General features: G+C 50.6%; 1 protein-coding gene across 1 annotated transcript in view; it reads left to right on the forward strand.

Moving 5' to 3' along the window:
• The window catches only part of VEPH1 (ventricular zone expressed PH domain containing 1), a 57,121-nt gene that overhangs the window by 27,095 nt on the left and 5,557 nt on the right, over positions 1–24,469 (forward strand). The window contains exons 8-13 of the mRNA XM_036388844.2: positions 2,773–2,990; positions 8,024–8,233; positions 9,174–9,568; positions 18,004–18,143; positions 20,242–20,376; positions 23,443–23,560. Coding sequence (XP_036244737.1) covers positions 2,773–2,990; positions 8,024–8,233; positions 9,174–9,568; positions 18,004–18,143; positions 20,242–20,376; positions 23,443–23,560 — 1,216 coding nt within the window. The remainder of the gene's footprint in view (positions 1–2,772; positions 2,991–8,023; positions 8,234–9,173; positions 9,569–18,003; positions 18,144–20,241; positions 20,377–23,442; positions 23,561–24,469) is intronic.

Raw genomic sequence — 24,469 nt, forward strand, 5'->3', positions numbered from 1 at the left:
CTGGAGTAAATGTTGAGGAAGCTCTCACCATGTCCTGTGCCATGAGTCTGATTTTTTGGCTGCTGACTCAGCAGCATCCCAGCCCATGGGGAGGACACATTTGTCATTTGTTTGCTGTGTTTGTCACTGACATCCAGGGACCCTGTGCTCCAGACTCAAAAACAGAGATAAAGACAACACACAGAGGGTGGCAGAGGTGAATGTTCCACCAGGAGATCAACGGCTCCTCTCTTGTTTTGTTCTCTAAAAGGTTAGGAAGTGTGAATATTCTGAATTATGGGAGATCTTAGAATGATTTGGGTTGGAAGGGATCTTGAAGCTCATCCCCTTCCCCTGCCATGGGCAGGGACACTTCCACTACCCCAGGCTGCTCCAAACCCTGTCTAAGCTGGTCTGATGAAAATAATCACCTCACCTAAGAGGGGAAGGAAATGCCTCCATGGCTGATTCCTGAGCACAGGTGAGATCATGGAATCATAAAATCTGCCAGGCTGGAAAACGCCTCCAGGACCATTGAGTCCAACCACCAACCCACGTGTGCCTCGGATGGTCCCATCTCACAGCCCCTGTGTCAGGGCCTTCCCAACCCTCCCTCATCCCTTGTCCCCTCTCCCCTGTCCTGACACGAGCGTGCCATGGATGTTCTGTCACTTCTCAGACAGGAATCGGCGTCCCCTGCCCAGCCAAGCAAAACAAGCAGGCAAGGAGACATCAATGGCAGAGCTGGGACTTTATTTGTTGATGTTTTATTTCACTGGAAGGCTTGCCTGGGGAAAAGAGGTGGCAAGGATGGAGGCTTGGCCCTGGATGGTCGGGACTGTGGATCTGAGCAGTAAATCCTTGCTGGCACCTAGAAAAAGCCTCCTGTGCTTCCAGGGACCCCAGGAGAGAGGAGAGCTCTGGAATTGAAAGGTTGCCCCTTGTTTACACACACCACTTCTGCTGGTGTCAGCAACACTCTCAAGGGGCAAGCTGGAGTCAGAACTTGTCCCTTAACCATAAACTTGTGCAAATGAAAAACCATCTTGGGGCCCAGGGCAGTCGGACACTTTATTTTTTTCCCCTATGTTTTGAACCATCTGGGAGTTGGAGTTATTTCTGAAAGCCTTGTGATCTTTTTGTAGTCTCCTGAACCTGTTTTTAAGAAAAAAGCACAGTTTGCCACACCTCATTGCTTGTGCTTTAGCTCCTCACCTTCTGGCAGATGTAATGCCATAAAATGCAAGGGCTGCTTACGAGAAAATACACGAATACATCAAACAGGCATTGCTGAAATAACAAGAGGTTATGTGCATCCAAATAGGCTTTGTGAAACATTTTGGATTAGAACTGTGGCAGGGATAACGGCTGCTTTCATGTTGAGCTGTTTTGCTGTAATTTTGTTTTGTATAACAGTTACATATTATATTACTCAGGCGAGTTTATTGTTCTTTTACCTCACTCCAGGCGAGTAGCAGCATTTCAGCATGGCTGGAGACTCTCCAGCTGGATCAAAGTGACAGGAAAATGGTCAAAACTGCTCCCCATTTAGTCTGCTGCACAGTTTGTTTAGAAAACAAAAATGTGTTTTAAATGTTAATTGAACCTCTGTTTATCTCTTGGAGGAAGGATCGGCTTTCAAATAAATGAGTAACTGTGCACCAAAGAGTCAACCTCGTCCAAGCCATTGAGGAAAAACCTTGGTCACATCAGCCCAGCACAGGGTGTAGCTGGAGCTTTCCCCCATATGGCTGAAGGGTGCAGTTTGTCTGATCCACTCCTGCCATTTATCTCTGTCATGGCAGAGCTGCTTTTCCTTGAATTACGTTGGTTTGCTCTTCAAAAAAAGCCTCACCCGTGATGCAGGGCCATGTCCTGCCAAAGCCTCCTGGGTATTTTTGCAGCCCAGCTGGGTCTGGAATCAACCTTTCAGCAGATTTTGCTCTCTGGTTACGAGGTCCCAGAAGAGAGGAGGAAATGGGGCTGGGACCCTGCAGAGCCCAGAGCACGTGCGTGGCACATGAGCTCCCTGCTGGCCCTTGGGAAGAAGAAAGCTGTTTGTTTTTCTGCCTTTGTTTGTGTTTCAGCACAGGCTGAAATCCAAACATCTCCCAGTTCTCCATCAATCTGCTGAGGACCAAGTGGGCTTCCCTGAGTAAAAGGATTCCCCCAGTGAAGGACCTGATGGGAGTTCCTGAGTTAATTGCTGTTTTTTCCACTGCTTTTCCCACTTGGGTGTTTTTAGGACTGTGGAACCCAATCTAATTAGGACAGCTCTAACAGAGGAGCCCTAATCTGGAGATGTTTAGATACAGGCTGGATGTTCCCCATTCCTGGAGGTGTTGGTGGGGCTTGGAGCAATCTGGAAGGTGGGACTGGGTGGTCTCTAAGGTCCCTTCTAAACCATTCTCTGGTTTTGTGAAGTAGCTGAGCCAGACTCATCAGAGGTGAAAGGGGAGCTTGGTGCTGCTGGGGCCCTGGTCACTGAGCCAGGCTGATCCACCAACCCAGAAGGATGCAGGGCCCTTAAAGAGCCTTGAGGGATCTGGCTTAGGTCTGAGGAGGAGACAAGATGTCCTGAGTTAGTCTGGGTTAGGTAACACCAAGAGGAACAAAAGTCACTTCAGTGTAACCACAAATAAGCTGTGTTTGAGGCAGCTGCCTGTGTCATGGTGGGGCAGCCACTCTTCCCCAGGGACGGTGACTCAGTCCCAGCACACAAACAAACCCCTGACAGCAGCAAACAATGAATTCGTGTGTTCAGCCCTGTTCTTATCTCCCCACGCTGCCCAGGAGCGAGCCAGAACGTCCCTGCTGTATCTGGTGAGCCAGCTGGCCAACATGGAGCACTCCTTTCACCACCTCCTGCTGCTGGAGATCAAGAGCCTCACCGACAGCTTCTCGAGCATCCTGGGCTCCCAGAGCAGGGACATTTACCGCATGAGCAACAGCTTCTCTGCCATCGCCAGGCTGCTGGCGCGGCAGCTCGGCGCCGACGGCGCGGCCGCCAGGTACTGCTGCTCTCTCACTGCCCCTGCTCGGGCCTGCAGCTTGGCTTGCACGGCTTCCAGACTCTGTGCTGCCCTAGTGTGTGACTCTGAGCTGCACAGAAAGTGTCAGCAGTTCCCTTGTCCAGCCCCAAAACCAAGGACGCCTCTGCTTTGTGCCCAACAGGTGCAAGCACTGAATTGAGGAGAGCAAACTGGGAGGGTGGGACTGCATCACCTGGAGCTGGAATTGGGCAATTAACCCCAATGTGGAAATGGACCAAAACTTGTAAAAGTGTGAAAAATCATGACTTGGGGTCCATCTTGGGTCCATCTTAGGTGGAGCCCCGGCCAGGCTCTTGTACTGCCCAAGTTCCTTTGAAGGCGTTTTAATAATTCCGTACTTTATTCCTTTAACTCTGTCTGGCCTCTATTCCAGGTAGCCTCTGTTCCAGGTAGCCTCTTTTGGCATCACTGTGAGGCACCAAAATTCCCATTAAATATGCTCCCGTTGCCATGAAGAAAGCCATACCCCAGATAAGTAGATTTAAGCAAGCTAAAAAAACCTCAGTTAAAAATAAAGTCAAGCTCACAATTATCAGTGAGTTTATTCTAGAAAATGCCCACTGAGGATGAGGAGAACAATGGCTGGCTGAGCTCCCTGACGAAGATTTGCCCCAAAAAAAGTCTGAAAAGAATTTCTGAAGCATCCACAGTGAGATGTTCTGCTTGCTCAGCTGCTTCTGGCTGTACATCCTAAGGCTGAAGTGTTGTGGGGTTTGTCACAGTGAGGATAGGAATGTTATTTAAATACAGGGTGGCAGTCACTTCTAATTAGTGAGAGACTGAGAATTTGAGTTGTGTATCTTGCATAGGTCAGGGGGGCACACAGGAGTAGTGATTCTTTGGGAAAATGGAACAGAGGTGTCAGAAAACTCCTGACAGTGAAGGCCAGCCCTGGAGCCAGACTGGGACCAGTGGAGCCAAAACATTGAGGTCAGTGGGGAAACAAATAATTGGTGTCCTGGAGAGAGGTAAAAATGAGAAAGGAGAGGAACCCTGACAGAGCCCCTCATCTGACTGTGAGGCTGTGAGAAATGTCCAAGCCTCACCTGGGGGCAGAACCTCAGCAGAAAGCAGCCCTTGGCATTCCCAACCCATCATGGTCCCCCCATTTATGGTTGAAAAATTACTTTGTTAAAACATGGTTATATTCCTGTTCCTTATTATATTCTGGGCTTCACATTTATCTCTTAGAGCTGCTAAGAAAACCTAGTTTAAAACAAAGTTTTCATCAAAATCTGGCTGTTTCTAGCTAAAATTCTCTTTGTTAAGGACTGGCTGAAGAGTAGAAGCTTTATTGTCTGTGTGAGTGTGGTTACAGATGATTTTCTCTCTCTGCTCCTTGATTTTATTTATTTCTTTATTTATTTTAAATTTCATTCCCTCCCCAACCCTCTGTGCCCTCAGTATCTCAACATGGCTGTGAGAGATCACAGCAGAATGCTGGTTTTTCACAGTTTTTAGCTATTTGGTTTTACATTTCAGGCAGAGTATCAGCTTGATCAGACAAGGCTGAATGAGAGCTCTCTGCTGATTTAAGCAGAGCTGGTTTTGACTCGTGCTTGGGAAGTGGGACCAGCCCAGATGTGAAGGTGGAAGTGCTCTCCCAGCTCTGGAGCTGCTGCAGCCACTGAGCTAAAGAGCAGCAATCCAGGGTGGTTGTGCTGTGAAGGGAAAGCAGGATTTTAAACTGTGGGCTGGATTATAGCCATTCCTTCCAAAACTCCTGTGTTTACATAAGGAAAAGCTGATTTTTTCAGAGCCATGGCTGGCCTGGCGTTGTTTGACACAGGGAATTTTACATGCAGGGACTGGGGAGCATAATTAAAACCAGGCCATGCCCTGCTGCTCCTTACTGTCCCAAAATTGCAAGTTATTCAGTCCCAGAGGGGCTTTTAAAGAACATATGCAGGGTTTTAATGGACTCAGCCAACCTAGAGGGGCAGTGCAGTCAATTAAAGGGGAAGAAAGCTTCCAAGTCCTTGTTCTAGGTAGGAACTGAGCTTAAGGGGCTGCACCAATGCTGCTCCTCTCAGTGCTGTGGCAGCTTGGAGTTGTTTGGCACTGGCACAGGAGAGATTTAGGTTAAATATGAGGAAGTTCTTTGCTCAGAGGGTGGGCAGGCCCTGGCACAGGGTGCCCAGAGCAGCTGGGGCTGCCCCTGGATCCCTGGCAGTGCCCAAGGCCAGGCTGGACACTGGGGCTGGGAGCACCTGGGACAGTGGAAAGGTCCCAGTGGAAGGGGGTGGAATGGGATGATCTTTAAGGTCCCTCCAACCCAAACCAGTCTGGGATTCTGCTGACAGTTCCATGATCTTTCCTCCACCACTTGCCTTCTTCAAACTTTCTTGTCCATCCTGTTTGAGGAGGTGATTTTCTCTCCCTCAACAAACCACGAACACCTGACCCATCCTTGTGGCCTCCATGAGCACAGAGGTGAAGCCCTGGCCACAAGCCCAGGTGTATTTTCATTAATCTCCCTTTGGGATGCTCTTTTCCCCACGGTGAGCACCCCAGTGCTGGTGTGCAGAAATGCCCTTTGTGCTAATGCATCACCTGGGCACTGGGGTGCATTTGTCCAGAGGATTTAAAAGCATGAAGCAGCCTGGCACCATTTTTGGAGGATGGTTTCCCCATGAGCTCGTGCACCTTCCTCCTCCTCCTCCTCCTCCTCCTCCTGCAAACAGCTTTGGTGTAAACTGATCCTGCTCCAGCAGCCTCAGCAGTGCCTCTTGCCAAGGCTGCAGACAGTGGTTGGTCTGAGAGGAGCTGCAAGGGGAGCCCAGCAGGAAGGGCTGCCAGGGTCTCAGTGGAGTGGGATGGAGCCCTCACTGAGGATTTTGTGGAGGTTTGTCCCTTTGGCTTCCCAAGGAGCTGATGTGGGCACAGGGCTGGTGCACAGGAGAGCTCCTGGGCACTCGGAGACCCTCTGCTTCCACTTGGGAATCTGGCACCAGCAGGGGCAACAGTGGGATGGTGGCTTGAGGAGCCCACCCTCCACGCCCTAGGAGTGACTTTTTTCTGCTCTGCATACATAAAATAGGATTCATCCATGTTTCTTTTCCAACCATAACGATTTTGTGGTTCTTTAGGAGAAGAACTTCCGTGCATTCCCTGCACAAGGCCATGGGAGCTCAGCAGGAGGAGGCTGCACAAAGAGGTGCTGTTTGAAACACCATTTTTAATCCCTAACATCACCAGGGCTCCCTGGCTGGGGTCTGTCCCTCCCAAGGCCCATCAGTCCATCAATCCCCTCTCTGTGCCTGAGGCTTTGCCCATATTTACACAGGGAACAGGAGTTTTCCTCAGAGCTCAGCTCCCACAATGGCAGCAGTGTTGGGAGCTGTGGTGGAGTGACTGCTTTCCAATAAATTAAATCTTGTCCTACATCCCCAGAAAGATTTGTTAGGAAAGGTCACATCAAGGGTCTTTATTACAGAAGAATATTTTTCAAGTGCTCCTCAGTGTTAATATATTATGAGATCTTGCTTGAATTAAAAACAAAGCAAGACAGAACTTGCCAGCTCCCCTGAGAAATATCCTGAGCTGCCTTTATCAAAACAAGTGAAAAAGTGCATTTTGTGATGCCACATTTCTGGTTGTTTTGTAAAAACCTGGCTTTTTACAATTGGTAATGTGCAGTTTGGGGAGTTTTAATGGGCTCCCCCACTGCGAGCGTGGCTTGTGAGACTCTGCTGCTTTGGAAGGGCTGTGTCAAACCCCTCATTTGTGGTTTTATATATCCATGGTTTACAGATTTAGCTATTCAGATGTTTGTTCATCAGGGGGAAGAAAAAGAAAATCAAACAAAGAAATAGTCAGGAGCATAACAAACTTGTCTTAGAGCTGTGGGTGGAGTTTAAAAAGTAAATAGTGTCCAATCCCCCTTGATTCTCCAAGAGATTCCTGTTTGCTCTGTGCTGCTCCATGGTTTTTGGTGCCAGTTCCTCCCTGCTGCAGGAGTGAGGGGGGAATGTTCACATCACCCCAGCAGAGCAGTGACGCTGTTGCTGTGGGTCCCTGGGAAATCCAGTCCTACAGCAGCTCCAAGGCAGAGTAAGGACACTCAAAATTCAGATTTCCAGCAAATGGCCAAATATTCAGGGGAGCTGAGTCTCTGTGCAGGCTCTGAGTGATGCAGGAACCCACAAAAAGCCATTTCCAAAGCTGTTTGAGGGAACCCAGCATGTTTCTACCAACAGTGTCTTTTCCAGCAGATTTCTTTTTCTCCTGTAAGATCAACGGCCTCCCTTCAATTTATTTGAAAGTTACCTTTGAATTTTGCATTAAAATGTTGCATATTGTGGCTGCCCATCCGTGGCAGTGCCTAGGGCCAGGCTAGATAGGGTTTGGAGGAAGGTGTCCCTGCCCACGGATGGGCTTTAAGGTCCCTTCCAACCCACACCATTCCCTGGTTCTCTGATTCTGTGATTTTAAGACAAACATAAGAAATCCAAACCAGAACTACTTGCCCTGCAGTCCTACAAGCTCATTTTAACTATTCATTTTCTCTTTGCTGAGCTGGAGTCACATTGCTCATAATTTTTCCTGAGTTTTAAAAGGTATTTTTATTTCTCAGAGGGCAATAATTCAGTAAGAACTGCATGTACTTTGGTCAAAGCTTTAAAACCACAGAATTCTATAAAGTCTGCAAGTAACTTGACTTTTGCCTTGTGAAAATAATGCAATAAGTCAGTGTTTAGCAATTTCAAGAGAATTATTTGAGTTCAGATGAAAAACTTTTAACTGTCAGGGACAGAGTTGTGATTTGCTGGTGCTTGGCGCTTTCCAGGCCAGGGTTGTCAGAGATGTTCAATGCTTCTGACCCACCAGAGATGTTGATCTAGAAGATGTTCCTGAAAATAACCTCAGGGAATCTCTGTTTAAACATAATTATTTTACCAGATCCAAACCACAAGTCCCAGGCACAGACACAGCATCAGCACAATGAGCAGAGTGTGCCAGAGTTAAACCTCTGCTTTCTGCTTCCTCAGGATGGAAAAGGACCCTGAGGCAGAATGTCCTGTACCACTGGATGATTTAAAATCTGTCGTGAATGGCGGTGAAGAAGATGAAAAGCTGCAAGTTAAAATCCAGGCTTTTGAAGAGAAAATAAATGTGGACAACAGCACCCCCGGCTCAGTGAGGAGATACAGCCTGGGCCAGGTCTCTAAAGAAGAAAGGAAGGATATGAGGTTTAACAGGTATGGCTCTGGAAAATGTGTGAGGGGTTTAGGGAGATCAGGTCTGTCATAAAACTTTATCCAAACACGGAGGGTTTGGTCTGCTCGTGGAATACCCACAGGCAGCATAAACCTAAATTTAACCAGCTTTTGCATCATGAACTTAAGGGCTGGATGAAATCTTTCTAAGTCCCAGAACCCCAGAACGGTTTGGGTTGGGAGGGCCTCAAAGCCCATCCAGTGCCACCATGGGCAGGGACACCTCCCACTGTCCCAGGTGCTCCAAGCCCATCCAGCCTGGCCTTGGGCACTGCCAGGGATCCAGGGGCAGCCACAGCTGCTCTGGCAAACCCAGTTAATCTTTTCTGTTCCCTAAAGCAGCAAAAAGGGCAAGAAGAAAAAGAAGCCCTGCATTGAAATATCACGGACAGGAAGGCCCTGAGAGCTTTTCTGGGGTGTTATCACTAACAGTATTTATCAGTGACAGCTGTGTGGGGCTGTCCCTGCTCCACAGCTCCACACAGAGCTCTTCCTGCTCCAGGATTTGCCCTCTCAGCCGCTTCTGCTCTCTTTGCTCCCCTCCATCCCAGCAGGGACGCAGGGCAGGAAGGGCTGGAGGCAGGGTCCTGGTTCAGTGAAATTACTGCTTGCCTTTTCTATGGTGAGATTGGTACCTCAGCCACACCACCCCAGGGCTCCAGGATCCTTGCAGAGGGGCTGCCTCACTCCCCCATGGCAGATGTTGGGATATGTGCATATCATTTGGAGGTTGTTCCATCTCATTTGCTCATTAAAGCTGGGGCTTGAGCCTGGCTTAGGAAATGCAGATTTCCCAGCAGGTTCCTGCCCCTGGCTCGGTGAGCCCACATTGGGCTCTCTGAGGCAGCTGCACAGGGCACGTTTTGGGGGGATTTTTGTGCCCTGCCTCTGTTCCAAACCCTTTTTCCTTTCCTCCCTGCAGGTCCAAGAGCCTGGCCCTGCACACACTCAGGGTGAAGGGGCTGAGCTCAGAGGGAGGGACAGACGAGGACAGTGGGGACATCCCTGCTGGCATCTCCTTCTCCGAGCTGTGCCTCAGCCAGGAGCACCAGCAGGAGCCTTTTGGGGTGCAGTCTGAGGCAGGGCACCTGGGGAGCTGCCTGCTTTCACACCAGAGTGCTGATCACCCCCAGGCAGGCAGTCTGCCAGAGCTGACCCCAGAACAGGCCCTGGAGGGAAGGGCAGAGGCAGCCACGGGCCCTGTGGAGCACCAGGACAAGCTGTACCTGCACCTGAAGGAGAACCTGGGCAAGGTCAAGGAGTTTGTGATGGAGATGGGGAGGAGGATTCCCATCCCTGAGCAGTGTGTGATCGAAGGTAAGCAGATTGAGCCCCCCAAGGACTTCTGTACCCACCCAAACCCCCCTCAGGGCCCAAAGGGGAGCAGAGACCCCCAGCACAGGCAGAGAGGAACATCAGCTGGAGAAAACAGCATTTCCCAAACAGAATCTTTTGAACCCTTCCAGGATTCATCTCCTCCAGGGACACATCCCGTGCCTCTCCCAGACTCCCACGAAGGCTCAGGTGAACATTTCCCTCTGGATGTGGTGGGGAGTGAGCCCTGTGGGTGGCAGAGCCTCTGGGAACAAGGCAGGGCAGGATGGGACATTGCCAGCTCCAGGCTGGAGCTGTGGGGCGGGCTGGGACGTCAGGGATTGATGTGTGCTGCACAGCCCACGTGCCGTGGGCCCCGTGCTGGTCCCTGAGGCTCCTGCTGGGTTGGTTTGGGCAACTCTGGGCCTCCTTCCTCATTATCAGCTGGACTGGGCCAACAAAGGGCAGGACCCTCAGGGCAGCACATTCCAACCACAAAACTCCCGAAGGGCACAGCGGGGTGAGATCCCCATGGGCTGGGCTGGGCTGGATCCCATCTCACCAATGCCTGGGCTGCTTTAATGTTTGCTGCTTTCATCCCTGGTGGGTCTGTGATCTGCTCCTCTTTGAAGTGAATGCTTTGGGTTGGGTTGGGTTGGGTTGGGTTGGGAGCCTCCTCCCTTATTCCCTTTGAGGTGAATTTGGGTGCATCCAACCCCCTCAGTGGTGGCCATGAGCTGTTCACAGCCCAACCCTTCCATGGGCCACGTTGATCTCAAAGAGCAGCTGCCTCAATCAATTAAATTAAATGTAATAAATTAAATTTCCAGTCACTTCAAACATCACCTTCTAATACAGCGTCACTTCAGCTCCAACAAGCATCAACCGAAGTTGATAAAAGATTTATTTCTTTCTTTTCTGAGTGGTCAAGAAGTGGAAAAGCAGTTTCCACTCATAAAAGGGATATAATTCTTTTTCTCTATATATATTTTAAAAGCTTATGCTTCTGAAGAATTTCCTAAATACTTTAAATTCCAGGGTTAGTAGTTGAAATAGTTATCTGGTAGAATTAAGGACAAAACTTGTGTTGCATAAAATTCCAGTGAAAACATGAGAGTGAACAATGTGGTTTTTGAAGTGCTGAGTGCTCTGACCCCACATTAATGAAATCCCATATATTGAATATTTTTTAATGTATTGCTCAGTTTCCTTTCTGCAATACCTCTTATGATACATCCTAGGCATGTGACTATTTCTAAATTCATTCAAACTATTGTAATTTCCTGAAAATCCTCAACCAGCATTCCTAGGAAAATTCCTTGAGCAGGGACATATGTGCAGAGCAGAGATTTATGGGACTTGCTCTAAATCTGTTGAAGAAATGCAGCCCTGCTCATTCCACAGGGGACAGCTCTGTTAATATTTCAGATATTGCATAAAGCTCTCCAAAAACCTGCAGTTATTGCACTTCAGAGATCCCCAAACTCTAACAGGGCCCACTCAAAGGCATGTTTTACATTTCACCAACGTGTTTAGCAGAAAAAAAAAAACAAGATTAGAAAACATTAATAAATATAGTTGGCTGATTTTATGTAGGCTGTGGGGGAGTCTGAACTGAAAATTTAATGTGTGAGACATGGAAGATATGAAAAGATAAGAACCCCAGAGCAGCCCCTCGTGACACAGAGCATTTGAAGGAAATAGTGGCAGAATGTGTTTCAAGAGTGCACATTTCCCAACCTTTCCTTTCCCTGCTCAGGCCTTTCCTGGGATTTCAAGTGGCAGCTCTGGGGGGTCAGCAGGGTGTTAATAAAGAAGAATTTAGAAAAATTTCCAAGGGGTGATGGACCAAATTCTGCTCTCCTGACCAGAGTTCCACCCCTGCTGGCATCTCTGCTGCTGGTGGTGTCTGACCTGGGGCAGCCTGTCTGGGAATGGGGAGAGTTCCTCATTCTTAACCCCAGACTGGGGCTCCTCCAGATTGGGGTGTGCTGGTGAGGACAGAACCTTGGGAATATCCCAATTTTCCTGCAGGACCCTCAGATCTGGGCAGTAGTGACACAGGGGAAGGTGTCCCTGCCAGGAGCTGGAGGGGCTCCAAGGTCCCCTCCAACCCAAACCATTGTGGGAGTGCCTGCATTAATTAGAGCCTCAATTTGGAGCATAAAGGATGAGAGTGGCTGCAGGAGTGTGAGGAAAATCAGAGACCTCCATGTGGAGATAAATGGCCTCTGCAGCCTGGAAAAGAGATTTGCAATATCACCAGTGACTGGGAGGATTAACTGAGTGTCTGCCCCCATCCAGGTGCTGGAGAACACGCCGTGAAGTTGTCAGAGGCAAGCTCAAAACACGCAGAATAGGCACCTCTGCTCTGCTAAATTGTCTGTGATTTGCAAATTGGCTTTTTTGCTCTTGAGTCAGATGTTTGCTGTGTAGGTCTTACCCCTCACGGAGTATTTTTGCTTTACAGGGTGTGATTTGCAGGCTCCTTATTGACTTCCAAGCTCATTCAATTTATATTCCCTGTCCAAATGGATGCAATATTACCTGGAGTGTCAGATTTTACAGCTGGGAAGGGCTGCAGGTTAAGAAGTGTCAGGGTGGATCCATGAACTGTCTGTGCCAGTTTGAAGATGCCTCCTACAGACCTTGAAAAATTGCCATGTCAGCCGTGTTGTTTAATATTTACTGGTTTTGGCTGGCTGTGCCTTGGGCAGGGGAGAGCTGTGAATTGGGTGATGATCCTACAGCAGGAGCAGTGCTAGCACTGGGCTGCTGGCCAGAAGGTTTTATCCTAAAGGAAAGGTTTAAGCTGGCCGTGTTTCACAGAGCAGACAAGCTGCAACACCAGGCTCATGTGCATAAGGGATTTTTTTGGAATAACACTGCAGTCAGAGAGGGGATTTGAGCTGGGGCAGAAAGAAGAACCCAAACCCTCAAAAATCCATTTATTGGTTCAGTTCCTGCTTAGCTTGGAGCCTTGAGCCCTGACCCACATCTCTGACATACCTGATGCAATTTGAGGCATTTTTTAATGTCATGTTCATCACTTAAAGCTTCTTAATCCTGGGGATCTTTTCCTCAAAAGAAGAGAAAAACAACAGGCCACCATATTTGTCAGGCTCTTCAGTTTTCATGGAGTTCAGCAGTGTTTTCCTCAGCCCATATTTTCTGGGATGAGTTGGGATGCTGTATTCTCCTGGTGGATCAGGATTTGTGATCAGGATTTGTGATCTGCTCTCCTTGTTTCCCACCCCTGCCAGGACAGTGCCTCAGAGCCATGGCCCTGTGCACCCTGCCCTTGGAATGGGTGCAGCCATTCCCAGGCAGGACCTGCACAGCTCCTGGGTTTGAGGATAGCAAGGACAGGCCATTGTGTTCTGCTCTAGTTCTGCTCCATTTTTAGGTAATTTGGATAAAAAAAGCTGCCATTAATGCCCAGAGCTTTGAATGTCAGGTGAGCTGCTGGAAGGAGAGCATCTGATGATATCTGTGTGTCAAGGATGCTGGAGGATTTGCTATCTCCAGGCTCCTTCTGGAAGGACAGAGCCCTCGGACACCATGGAATCATTTCCCCTTGCTCACTGAGGCCAGGTCAGCAACACCCATGGAAAAACATGGGAACCATTTTGCAGCAGTCCCTGCTGGCTGCTGGTGCCATGCAGGAGGAAAGCCATCCATGAGCATTCCCTGGGAGCCCTGGCAGAGGGGGAGGCTGCAGGGGGAGCAGGTTGCAGCCTGCTGGCCCCCAATGTGGTTGTTATTATGTTTTATGTGGTACTGAGGGCTAATGGGGACCAGATGCCGGCGTGGATGGAAGAGCTCATTGCTCCCCTGCAGTGCTCAGCCCTGCTCAGCCCTGGTGGATTCCAGCATTCCATCAGCAGCCCCTGATTGGGAACAGATGGGCCTCGGGTCCTGCAGGGGGATCACAGAGCTGGGCAGGCTCGGGAGAGCCTTCCCAGGGAGCTGCCCTGTGAGCATCAGCTGGCATTGCATCGGCACGGCTGGCATTCCCAGTGCCCCAGGGGCCAGGGAGGCAGGGCATGGCCATTGTGCCACCGCTGGGGATGGCCATTGTGCCACCGCTGGGCATGGCCATTGTGCCGCTGCTGGGGATGGCAGCGCCACGACTGGGCATGGCAGTGCCACCGCTGGGCATGGCAGTGCCACCACTGGGGATGGCCACTGTGCCACTGCTGGGTATGGCAGCGCCACGACTGGGCATGGCCATTGTGCCACCACTGGGCATGGCCATTGTGCCACCGCTGGGGATGGCCATTGTGCCACCGCTGGGCATGGCCATTGTGCCACCGCTGGGGATGGCCATTGTGCCACCGCTGGGCGTGGCAGTGCCACCGCTGGGCATGGCCATTGTGCCACCGCTGGGGATGGCAGTGCCACCGCTGGGCATGGCCATTGTGCCACTGCTGGGCATGGCCATTGTGCCACTGCTGGGGATGGCCATTGTGCCACCGCTGGGGATGGCAGTGCCACAGCTCAGGATGGCAGTGTCACTGCTGGGGATGGCAATGCCACCACTCAGGATGGCCACACCTTGGGATGGCAGTGCCACAGCTCAGGATGGCAGTGTCACTGCTGGGGATGGCAGTGCCACTGCTGGGGATGGCAATGCCACAGCTCAGGATGGCCACAGCTCAGGATGGCAGTGTCACTGCTGGGGATGGCAGTGCCACCACTCAGGATGGCAGTGTCACTGCTGGGGATGGCAGTGCCACCACCAGTGCCGTGGTGCTCCTGGTGATCCACGTTGTCAGACCAAGGAGAGATTCCCAGCGCCACAGCAGAGTGTTGCGGATGTGACCAGCTGTCCCCTGGCTGCCCTCACACATGTGTGGCACATCCTGGGGGCCTCACAGCTGCCCTGAGAACAGGCTGCTCTCTAGGTGGGCTTCACCTGGCAGCTGGGACACTCCTGGGGGTGGTGGCATCAACCACAGGGCTTGGACTTGGACGGGGCTTGGAGCAACCTGGTCTAGGGGAAGGAAGGGGAGGTAGAACAAGAGCTTTAAGGCCCTTCCAACCCCATCTGTGATTCTGGGACGATTTTATGGCTTCTGAGCTCCTGGATTTGCCCCTTGGATGTGGAGTCTGAGTGCCTCGTTGTTGGTGTCCACCCCCATTACAGCCCTGCCTTCTCTTGATGTTGGTGTAACTCACACCTTGGACTGAGTTATGCCCTGCACACAAAGTTAGTGTGTTAAAAACAATATAAAGCAGCACTTCTTGAAGCTGCTTGCTTTAAAAATTGCCCTCTCCTCCTATAAATGTATTTATTGTTTGCATACTTTTTGTAACCCAAACTGAAGAGGTCAGGCAAAGGAAACTGAGGAAGCTGAAAAAGCTTAAACCCAAAGTTTAAAAAGTTGCATCCATTTCTTATTGGTTCCATGTTTATGCATGGGTTGGATTCTATTCAGGAAATTTATGAGCATACTTTTACTCTTATTAACAGATTTCATTTAATAGTAAAGGATCACCAGTGTAAATCAAATAACACATTAATTGTTCCCAGAGCCAGTGACTCTGTACCCTCCTGGTTCAGCCCAGCATGTGAAGCTGGAATAGGTAACAATTAACAGCTCTGCTGACATTCTTCTGGTTATATTTTGTTCCCTTTCCCCAGGCACAACCACTCAGTTGTGAACTTTAAAATTGCAACATATATTCCCTTGTTTCCTGTAGGAGGAAGGAGCTGTTGCTTATTCCCTTGCTGGAAGGCAGAGACGCGCCAAGAGCTGGGCTGAGAAATGTTCCTTGGCTGAGGAACCTTGCCTTGGGGTCTTGATCAGCCTTCTGGGGCACTTGGTGACTCTGTGGGTGGGTTGGTGCCTCATGGTGCTCTTCTCGTGTCTCAAAATCCTTTTCTTGTGGTGCTTGGACTCTCCTGCCAAGGCTGGGGAAGGAGGAGAGCCTGGCAGATAATGAAAGGACAGGAGAAGATGGTCTTAAACTGCCAGAGGGCAGGGATGGATGGGATGCTGGGGAGGAATTCCTGGCTGGGAGGGGCTGGGATGGGATTCCCAGAGCAGCTGGGGCTGCCCCTGGATCCCTGGCAGTGCCCAGGATCAGGCTGGACATTGGGGCTGGAGCAGCCTGGGATGGTAGAAGGTGTCCCTGCCATGGCAGGGCTGAAATGAGATGATATTTAAAGTCCCTTCCAACCCAAGGCGCTCCATGATTCCGTGGTTCTGCTGAAGTGGAATAACTGATATTCCCTGTCAGAGGTGGATCCTGGTGGCTCATCAGGAGCTGCTGAAAGCTGCACGTAGCAAATGTGGGCTGCTGCTCAGCCGGTGCCAAACCCAGCACTTCAAACAGAGCAGGGCAGCCCTGAGGAGCTGCTCAGCTCATTCCAGAGCCTGGGAGATCATCTGGGAAGGAGCTTTCTGCAGTGGTAGTGACAAATGAGGGCTGCAGTTTTCCAGGAACTTGGTGCTCAGGCAGCCAGGGCTGTGCTCTGGAGCTGCCGTTGATTTTGGCACGTGTCCTCAGCCTCCGTGTGCTCCTCAGTGTCACCACAAACCCTTGCTAAGCACTTCCTCAGGAGCCTCTCCACAGATCCTTTGCCATCTTTATCAGCATTCAGGAATGTCCTTCCCAGCCCCCCAGGCAGGTCCTCCCTGGGTGCCTTCTCCCATCAGGGGCTGCAGCCCTGCCCCTTCTCCCTGCTCCCAGGTTTTCTGTCAGTCCCTGTGTTTGGAACTGGGAGAGTAATGGCTGTGTTCCAGGCAAGAGGAGGACAAGCTGCCTGCTCCTCTCTTCACCTTCCTCTTCACGTGCTTTGGGGTCATTTTTAGCTAAGAGTCATTTCCCATCTTGAAACGTCAGCTTTCCACACACCTGGCCCCAGGCCAAGCCTGATTTCTGCTTGAGTGCATGAGTGAAGGTTATTTCAGCATCTGTGAGGGGTCTGCAGTTTGGAGGAGCATCTGTCAGCAGCCTCTCTGGAAATGTCATTGTGTGCTTTCATGTGCCCCAGGATCCAGGATGGCTCTCATTAACCCCTTTGGCTTCCCCAACCCCTCTGTTGCAGTGAACACGAGCACTGGCAGGTTTGGGTGAGAACTGGCAGGTCTGGGTAATGAAACTCAAGTTTTCCCCATAGCCAGCAATCCAAGTGAGTGCATTTTATGCCATGCTCCCAGAGAAGGGGGTTCATGCCCCGTTTTTCCCTGCTGGGGGGTGTTGCTCATGGGCCAGCCATGCAGGGATGTGAGTCAGTCCCTTGCTGTCGTGGTGAGTCACCGTGGGGAGAAGGGGAAGGAAGAAAATGCTCAAAGAAAATCTCCTGGCTGAAAAAATGAGCTGTGACTTTGGAGAAAATGTGAGTAAGCAGAGATGGCTTCTGGATCTGCTGACAAGAGCAGGGGCAGCCTGTGTGTCCACAACAGATGGGCTTGAAATGCTTGGGTTTAACATTTTCCATCTAATCAAGATGTGAATGCATAGGAGGGAAATGTAATAAATTCAGTGTTTCGTGTAAAGGTGTCACATGTGAGGAATGAGTTTACCAGAGCTACAAAGGAATGCCTTGCCAGGACAAAGTGTCGGTGTCACAGATTGTCACTGAAAATGCAGAAAATCTCAAAGTGGGGTGTTGGAACCTGCCAGAAATGCTGCAGAGAGGCCAGGTGGCTGTGAGGCTGGGAGCAAACCCCAGAAGCTGGCAAGGGTTTTATCATCCTCAGACAAAGCTGTTTGGGTTTGCTGAGGAAATGGTTTCACATGGACAGAGGGCAGGGCTGGGTGGGATATTGGGAATTAGGAATTGTTCCCTGGCAGGGTGGGCAGGCCCTGGCACAGCTGGGGCTGCCCCTGGATCCCTGGCAGTGCCCCAGGCCAGGCTGGACACTGGAGCTGGAGCACCTGGGACAGTGGAAGGTGTCCCTGCCATGGCAGGGGTGGCACTGGGTGGGATTTAGGGTCTTTCCAACCCAAACCATTCCATGATCTATAATATTTAGCAAAAGCAGAATTGTGCATCTCAATTTCCAGTTCGAACCTTCACCTCAGCAGGGATCCCACAGGTGTCAGCCCCACCTGGCTGGGCCCTGCCAGGGCAGGGGTTTCCCAACGAGCTGTTTAAATAGGAAAAGGGAGACACAGTTTGGATGGACCTGCTGGTTTGGTACCCCAAACACATGAGAAAGCACAAGGACTATGAACAGCCTGGCTGGGCTGTGCTGTCCCTCCTGCATTTGGCAGTAAAGGGTTACAGGGTAAGATCTGAAGCACTGAACACTGAATTTCTCTCCTTCTTTAAGGGTGCAGACACATCAGTGCCCTGCTGGCTGCAGGAGTGCCCCAAATCCTGAGTGGAATGTTTTCCCCCGTGGCTCTGGCACCCCAGCACGGGCACTGAGCTTTTTCTCTGCTTTGTAGCTGGTTTTTACCTGCCATGTTTGCCTTTGCAGATACTGTTCAAAGCTGTGTGGCAAAGCTGTTCTTCAGCTGTCCCCTGAAGGGCCACTACTGCCTGTACAGCAAATCCAGCTTCACCCTGGTGAGCCAGCAGCCTCCCCTCTGGATCCACATCATGTTCCTGTTCCAGCAGGTGAGGCCCACACCAGCCAGGGCCCCTCTGGGCTGCTCCTGTGCCACTTGGACAAGAATGTTTCATGGTTAAACTCATTAAATGCACCCCTAACTCACAGCCATTTGTGACCCTTGTGGTCCCTCAGGAGCTCGTTCCACTGGGCTGAAGTTGTTTTGTGCTGTAGAAGTTTTTCTATTTCTGTTAAATACCCCAAATTCAAACTGGCTGGGGAGATTACAAAGTCTGGGGATAAAAAAGTGGGACCAAAGCATATTGCTCTTATTCAGGCAGAACTCCCAGGTGCCTGGGAAGCAGCCAGGAGCTGGCAGTGGATTTCAGGGGAGCAGCCCCAACCCCAAGGCTGCAGGAGGAGGTTGGAGGGGCAGAACCCACTGGGGTTTTACTGCAGAGGTTTGGACTGAGCAGGATTTGTAAATCAGCTCAGTGCTGTTCTACCACCCCTCAGGTGATTTTCCTGTGTTTAATATTGATTCCAGTAACAGCCCAGTACTTGCACGTGTGTGGAATTTCCTAACAGGTCACAAATAGTGTGAAACTAAGAGAGAGCCCTACATTCACACTTCAAGGTGCAACAGGTGGGGTTTGAGCTGAAATACAATGTTCAGTTTCTTAACACACACAGAGCCTTTCACTGCAGTTCATCCCATCCTCAGGCAGCCTTGGGAGCCCCCAGGATTCATCCAAAATTAACACAGTGAGGGATGCTGTGGATGGAACAGCCTGAATTGCTCTGCCCTGGGTGTTTTCCTAGAAATAAATACTTTTCAAGAACACTGGTCCGTTCATTTAAAAAATAATAATGGAGAGTTCTACTGTGTTTCAAAACCCTTGGATAGAAATTGGGAAATTATTAGTGCAGGACAGCAGGATTAGGCTGGATGGGTTTGCTCAGACAGAGGAGACAGAAAGTCCATCCAGGAATCCCACGTTTGAAGGACATTGCCCATATTGTGAAATCGAATATTTGCAGTGTGGAAAATCAGATTTGTTGTGCGCTCCTATCTTGGCTCCTGCGTGTAACTGCATTCTTTAATTAAAAGATCACGGAGGAGATGGAGGAGAGGCACAAGTGTTGCCAGCCACAGTGCTGCTGTGTGGGCAGGGCTGCTGGGTCACTCACTGTGCTGTGGCCCAGGGAGCTCGGGGGGACAGCAGCCCCCAGCAAGGTGTCACCTGTCCTGCCCAGGTGCTGAAACTCCTGCAGCCCGTGCTGAGAGTGAAACACAGTAGAACTCTCCATTATTATTTTTTAAATGAACGGACCAGTGTTCTTGAAAAGTATTTATTTCTAGGAAAACACCCAGGGCAGAGCAATTCAGGCTGTTCCATCCACAGCATCCCTCACTGTGTTAATTTTGGATGAATCCTGGGGGCTCCCAAGGCTGCCTGAGGATGGGATGAACTGCAGTGAAAGACTCTGTGTGTGTTAAGAAACTGAACATTGTATTTCAGCTCAAACCCCACCTGTTGCACCTTGAAGTGTGAATGTAGGGCTCTCTCTTAGTTTCACACTATTTGTGACCTGTTAGGAAATTCCACACACGTGCAAGTACTGGGCTGTTCCTGGAATCAATATTAAACAGAGAGCCCTGTGGAGCTCTGCCTCCTGTGCTTCATCCCACCCTCTGGCCAGGGCACTCACAGGCTCTGCTCATGCTGCTCAAGGACTGGGACCTGGGGAGCTCCAAACACACTCCTAGAGCCCTGCAGGGGTGGGAGGCGCCCCCTCCCTCTGCCTGGAAATGCCAGGTTTGCCCAGGGGGATGCAGCTCCCCCAGGTCTCTGTGTGTGGTTCACACAGAGGGGCCAGGGCTGCTGACTGGTGATAAATTCACATTTCAATACAGAACCAGGTCGTGTAGTGGCCATTGAAGGGGAATCCTCATTCCTCAGAGCTGTGGGATGTGCAATAAGCTTCAGAAAGCCCAGAGGAACTGAGGTGTTTGGTGTTTATGCAGTTGTGAGCCCATGGACCCATCAGAACTGCCCAGGCCTCACCCCTGGTTCTCCTGGCTGTCCCACTGTGAGCACAAGATGCTCTTTGGTAACACCTGAGTGAAAAAACACCTGAAATCATCCCCAATGTTTCCTGCAGAGCCTGTTTGCAGAACCTTTGTCCACCCAAAGCAGCTCTGTGCAAGTCCTCAAGGCGCTGTGGGAGAAGACACAGCTCAAGGGCACGCACAGCTTTGAGGCTGCCATGATCCAGTCCACCTTCCCTCACCAGAAGGTAAGGGGTCACTTTCCTCACTGGTTAAAAGAGCAGGAGGACTTGGCCCTGCACTTTGGAGCCTTTTCTGTGTTCAGGGGTGTTTTGTGCTGTGCTTTGGAAGGTGCCCAGGCTGGTTCCCCATCCCAGAAGTGACCCATGGCATGAAGAGCAGGGATGCTGCATGTGGGTTTGGTCCTGCTCTCAGTCTGGAGCTCCAGGCTCAGCTCAGCTGCTGCTGTGGGGTGTTGGGCAGCCCTTGGAAGTTCACCCAGCTACACACAGCCCTGGATTGTATGGAGTTATTTGTCTGCACATGTGCCATTAGTTACCCCCACCAGCTGAAGGGATTGCAGCCCAAAGCTCTTTTCTGTCTCCAGGATTTCAGTGAATGCTCTTTCCAAGCTATTCATCAGCTGCTTGGAAAAGGCCACTGTAGGATTGGAAAACAAATATCTATTTATTCCTGAGCATTTCCATCCAGCTCATTGGGATGAAATGAGTTGTCAAACATGATTTTACAACACTCTCTCAGAATATTGTGGGCATGAAGATGTCTGGTGGAATAGTATTAAATTACCAAGACTATGGCTGATTTGAAACCACAGTTTTGTTGGGAACACCTTCTGAACTCCCAGGGTGATGTGGTGAAGGAGTGGGAGCTCTTGCTGGGGCTCAGAGGAATGGGGCACCCCCACATCTGAGAGCAGCTTTGGGGCCAGATTTTCTCAGGCACAGAGGAGCTGTGCTAAGGATCTGAGCTGCTGTTGAATCCAAGCCTGGCTCATGCAGAGGCTTTAGAGCAGCTTTGCTGCTCAGCATGGCTTTAACTTGTTTGGACTCAGATATTTGTTAGTTCTTATCCATGTCACAGTCTCACAAACCCTGAGTTCTGCAGCACTTCATTCTAACAGGCTAAAAATGGAGTCCCATCTCTCTCTCTCTGCAAGGCCTTTTAAGGATAAACTGTCCAATTAAGAAATTACACCTCAATTATTTTTACTTTTAACCCAAAACCAACCACCCGGGCTGGCAATGGGGACTTTTTGTCCAATTACACAAATCCACCTAAACCCAGGGAGAAGAAGGTGGAGAAGAAGGAGCAGCCTCTGCCCTAAAACCTCCATCTTGCTTTATGTATATTACTGTGTTCTAAACCCTTAAACTCTGGGTTTCCCACTCTGTGGTGTCACACATTTCTATTCAAACTCCACACCCACAACCCCAGTTCTGTCATTCCTTCTCCACAGCCCCAGGCCAATGCGGTGTTCTCTCGGGGGTCAGTGCCTGGCAGCACAGAAAGTCTGAAATTCCCAGTGACCAGAGCTCCAACCCCTGAGAGTTCCCAGAGCAGCAGAGCTGCTGAGGAGGGGGATCCAGAGATCCAGCAGGGGTTGGAGCAGGAAGCAGCCCTGAGGCTGAGGACAGAGGGCAGCTGGAACCCCCTGAGCTGCTCTGGCTCTGCAGGTCCCCTCCTGGGCTCTGCTCTGCTGCTGCATTGACTTGGTTTGCTTTTGTTTATTAACACAGAACCAGAGCTTGTTCTGGTTTTGTTTACTACTAAGAGCCCGAGTTTGTCTCTAGTGCAATTCCCATTCAGTTTTCTGGGAATGAGGACAAGGACTGCCATAAGGAAGGTTTTCTTTAGCTTTTGCAATTCCAAAAATTCTGCCTGGAACATTCCCTGCGTGACCTAGTCCTTACTTTCCTCAGCTTCTGTCATAATTGCAATTTGTCATCTCAGAAGTTCTTCTCACTGCTAACAGGACTTAGTGAATTATTGTGTATTATTGTGAATTATTGGACAAAATTATTGTATTTTTTGGTGTTATTCCTCTGCCAGTAGTCCAGGAAGCAAAATTCTGGGGGTGTGGTTGCTTCATTAAGTGCAGCACTTTTAATTTTCAATAGCTTGAAGTGTGTTGATGCAAATGCAGCATCAACATTGGCTGCTATATTTGAGACTAAGCTTATGCATTGTGTTCTAGCAGAGTCTGAAATGCTTTTTCAGGGTGGGATGGGATATTGGGAAGGAATTCCTGGCTGGGAGGGTGGGCAGGCCCTGGCACAGTTGTGGCTGTCCCTGGACCCCTGGCAGTGCCCAAGGCCAGGCTGGACACTGGGGCTGGCAGCACCTGGGGCAGTGGAAGGTGATAATTTTTTTTCCAATATGAATTCTAAAGCATTTTTCAAACCTGGAGGGTAATGTATGACATCAGTGCTTCACTCCAGACTGAATTCTGAGAAACGCCTTCAGCTGTGGTGATCCCTGGAGCTGCACTGAGGGCCTGGCTCACACAGAGCTTGCTGTGTTCCACTGGGCAGCCTCTCCATGCCACAGAAAACATTGATTTATCCATTCAGCAGGGCTCGAGGTGTGCCAGGAGCAGAGCACTTCCAGATGTGGCTCCTCCCAGGCTTCCTGGACTGTGCAGAGCCCTGAGTGTGCCCAGCCCAGGGAGCTGCTGAGCCCTCCTGGCTCCTCTGTGCCAGCCCTGAGCTGGTGGCTGCTTCACTGGCCCCATGTGATGCCCTCGGGGATCCCTTTGCTGCTTTAAGAGCACAGTTAACATTTTGGGGCCGTGGGTGGCTCTGTTCTCCCCTCTCCTTTCTGTTGTGTGGCAGAAGGAAGGGCCACCTTGGCACCAAGGGCTCTCTGAGCCTTTCGGGGTGATGGAGCACAGGGATGAGATAAATCTCTCCTCTCCGAATAGGCTTTTCCCTCCTGACACAAGTGGCTCCTTGCAGGTTATTTAAAGTGTGCTGGAGTGCAGAGTGGAGCAGGCAGGTTTCTGCACTGATATTTCAGTGGGATTTGCTCTCTTGCAGGCCGGAGTTGCCTCATGGCAGCCACCACCAGATTTTTCACGGGATGGGGAAGCTCCTGGGCTTTTTGTCAGCCTTGTCCCCGTGTGCTGTCCTGTCCGGCCCAGCTCAGTGCCCAGTTCAGTGCCCATTCCTGCCCAGCTCAGTGCCCTGGCCCCTTGTCCCTCTGCAGGAGCCATGGGAAGGACCCCCTGTGTCCCTCTGGATTTGGGGTTCTGGTGCTTCTCCACCTGATGGGTTTGGTTTCTCTCCTCCCTCCAGGATCTGGAGAACGTTCAGATGCACCTGGAGGAGGTGAGGTTCTTTGATTTGTTTGGCTACAGCGAGGAGGCAGGAGCCTGGCAGTGCTTCATGTGCAACAACCCCGAGAAGGCAACAGGTACAGAGGGGTCCTGCCCCTGCCACTGGGGCTGCAGTGCTGGGGTGAAGCTCACTGCTCGTGCTGGGTGTGTGGCCATGGTGGGGAAAGGGAAAACCAAACCTTCCAGTGGCTGTTTTGGTTGGAATTCCCCATTAAAGTAATGTCTGGTGAGGGAGTCAGGCCCAAACCTGATTTGGTGTGTGCTTAGAGGGGCACAGCTCCAAATCTGCACCATCCCTGAGGCCTGGGGAGTGGGAGGGCTCTGCACCCATCCTCCAGTGTCCAGATACAGGACTGCATCTCCTGCACCACATCCCAAATACAGGACTGCACCTCCTGCACCACATCCCAAATACAGGACTGCACCTCCTGCACCACATCCCAGACACTGGACTGCACCTCCTGCACCACATCCCTGACACAGGACTGCACCTCCTGCACCACATCCCTGACACAGGACTGCACCTCCTGCACCACATCCCAAATACAGGATTGCACCTCCTGCACCACATCCCTGACACAGGACTGCACCTCCTGCACCACATCCCAGATACAGGATTGCATCTCCTGCACCACATCCCAGCTCCCCTGCAGCCCACCCAGGTGCCACAAGTCAGGGCACATTGGCACAGAAACAACACCTGGTTCCTGCTTTCTTCACTCTCAGAATTATTTGCTTTAATATAATTTACTCCACAGTGCACATCTCCTCAGGGACATGTGATTAAGTCTTACAAAGGCATAACACTTTACCTGTATTGGAGAAGAGGGTGAGTGGGAAATGGGGAAAACCAGGCTTTTTCCCAGGTCTAAGCTCCTGGCGCTCTGCTTTTGAAGCTCTGGCAGGCAGCAGTGCCAGGTCAGTGCCCTGACAGGCAGAGGAATCTCGTTCTCAGATGCTTTCTGCCACTCTGTAAAAGTCTGACC

The sequence above is a fragment of the Molothrus ater genome, chromosome 10, assembly GCF_012460135.2.
Source record: "Molothrus ater isolate BHLD 08-10-18 breed brown headed cowbird chromosome 10, BPBGC_Mater_1.1, whole genome shotgun sequence".
Lineage (NCBI taxonomy): Eukaryota > Metazoa > Chordata > Aves > Passeriformes > Icteridae > Molothrus > Molothrus ater.